We start from the raw sequence: 2,130 nt of genomic DNA on the forward strand, positions 1-2,130 counted from the left end.
GAGGATCCGGGGGGGATCATATCCCAAGCCAAAGGCAGATGCCCAACCCCTGAGCCACCCAGATGCCCCACCCATCAGAGTTTCTAAATATAGGGTGTTTCTTGGGCTTGTTGGAGGGCTGTTTTAATCTGGTTAACCCTCCCTGGCGGGTCATCCGATCAGATCAGGTTTTTGTCACTATCTGTCCAAAGGGTAGAGGGCTCCTCCCAGGGTAGTATAAAATCCTTTTAAGGGTGGTTTCCCTGGGGGGTGGAGGGGGTTGTGGTCATGGTCATGTCAAATGTTGTCCAGGTTTTCTGCCTATGTTATTTTCTTAGGTGTTTAATAGCTTTTCACTTTACATTTAGATCTATGATCCCTTTTGAGTTGATTTTTGTAAAGGATAATATGATTGTCTAGATATACTTTTTTTTTTTTTTTTGGCATGTGGCTGTCCAATTGTTCCATCGTTCAACCACTGTTGAAAAGACAATCTTTGCTTCCCTTCATTGTATTGCCTTTGCTGCTTTATCTTAGATCAGTTAACTGTATTTATGTGAATCTGCTTCTGTGTTCTCTATTCCATTCCAGGGATTCTTCTGCCAATACCACACTATCTTGATTGCTGTAGCTTTAGAGTAAGTCTCAAAGTCAGGTAGTGTCATTTTTCCAACTTTGTTAATCTCATTCAGTATTGTGCTAGCTATTTCTTGAAATATTTCTTTGAGAGTATATCTCTGAAGACTTGCTTTTGCATCTTTAAAATATTTTACAAACACTAAGGTGTTCCTCATGCATCGCCTTAAAAGGAGTGGGGTTACTATGTCCCTAATCACCTCAATCTCATCAATAAGCCTTACTCAAGTATGATAGGTATACAGAGTACAAAAATGTCAAAGTTTGAATTCTTAGACTCAAAGAATTTATATTGTATTAGGAAAGCTACTTGTATAAACATATGTTGCAATTCCAAGTGATAACTACAGAAATGATGATTACTCCCAGGTGTGGTGTGGAGAAAGGCAAGGATCAGCTTCAGTGGATGAGGTCAGGCAAGGCTTGACTGATAATACAGATGACTAAATTCGTTCTTGAGGAAGGAGCAGAGGCAGCAGTGGCTGGAGAGGCAGTGGTGGTGGTGGTGGTGGCGGCTCTGGAGGCCCCAGTCCAGGTCCTGGCTTTGGCCCCATTCACACCATGGTTATGCTCACTGAGCTGCTGGTGCTCCTGGCCACCCTTCTGGCTACCCTTCTGGTCACAGCCATGGGCTACTTTGCCGGGATCCACAGGCATGAAGAGGAGTGCTTCTTGGAGCAGGTAAATTTGGGCACCACGGTGGGCCTCCTCTTCGAGACGGTGGATGGCGGCTTCCTACTGATATCGATGTGGGGAAGACAGGGCCTGATAATAGAAGAGTTTATAAAGGAGACCGAGAGTCCAGTGGAAAATACACATTTACTGCTGGCATGGATGGAACACTTTGGTTTTGTTTTAGCAACAGGATGTCTACCATGACTCCAAAGACAGTGATGTTCTCCATTGATATCGGGGAGGACCCCGAAGGACAAGACATTGAAATAGAAGCTCACCAGGCCAAGCTGGAAGACATGATTAATGAGCGAGCAGGGATGATGGTGGCTGTCGAGCATGAACAGGCATCCATGGAAGATCAGGAGGGGGTGCGTGGAGAGATCAACGATGACCCAAGCAGCAGAGTGGTCCCTGGGTCCTTCACTGAAGCTCTTATTCTAGTTGCTGTGAGACTGGGACCAATCTACTACCTGAAGAAATTTTTGAAGTCTGGAGGGTTGTTTAAAGAGCCTTTTTTGGATGATCTTAAAATCATAATTCACTGTTTACCAAACATCTTGGTCATGCTAATGTAATCTGTTTCTACTTCTTTTTTCAGAACAGTACTTATGTACAGTTATGGATTCACAGCTCATGTTTCTTTGTGATTTGTAGATACTGGGGAAAACACCTTTTTAGGAAAGTTATGGTGAAAATCTGACACTTGATTGGCATGTTTTTTTAGTTGAGTTCTGCCTCCATTATACAGGCCTGTCAGAACTCAAATACTGTAAATGAAATACAGGCATACAGTCCCGGTTATATCTTCTTTTCCTTTTGTGTTCACAATAAAATAAAATG

The 2,130-nt window shown here is 43.1% G+C and overlaps 1 protein-coding gene across 1 annotated transcript; it reads left to right on the top strand.

The window, feature by feature from the left end:
- The first annotated feature begins 1,140 nt into the window (after nt 1-1,140).
- LOC116879632 (transmembrane emp24 domain-containing protein 2-like) lies at nt 1,141-1,865 on the top strand. The gene is given in 2 exon segments (XM_032877989.1): nt 1,141-1,353; nt 1,356-1,865. Coding segments are annotated over 2 exon segments (687 nt in total). The 5' UTR covers nt 1,141-1,176.
- The last annotated feature ends 265 nt before the right edge of the window (nt 1,866-2,130 follow it).

This window comes from Lontra canadensis, unplaced genomic scaffold (assembly GCF_010015895.1).
Source record: "Lontra canadensis isolate GAN:19392208 unplaced genomic scaffold, GSC_riverotter_1.0 scaffold62, whole genome shotgun sequence".
Classification (NCBI taxonomy): Eukaryota; Metazoa; Chordata; class Mammalia; order Carnivora; family Mustelidae; genus Lontra; species Lontra canadensis.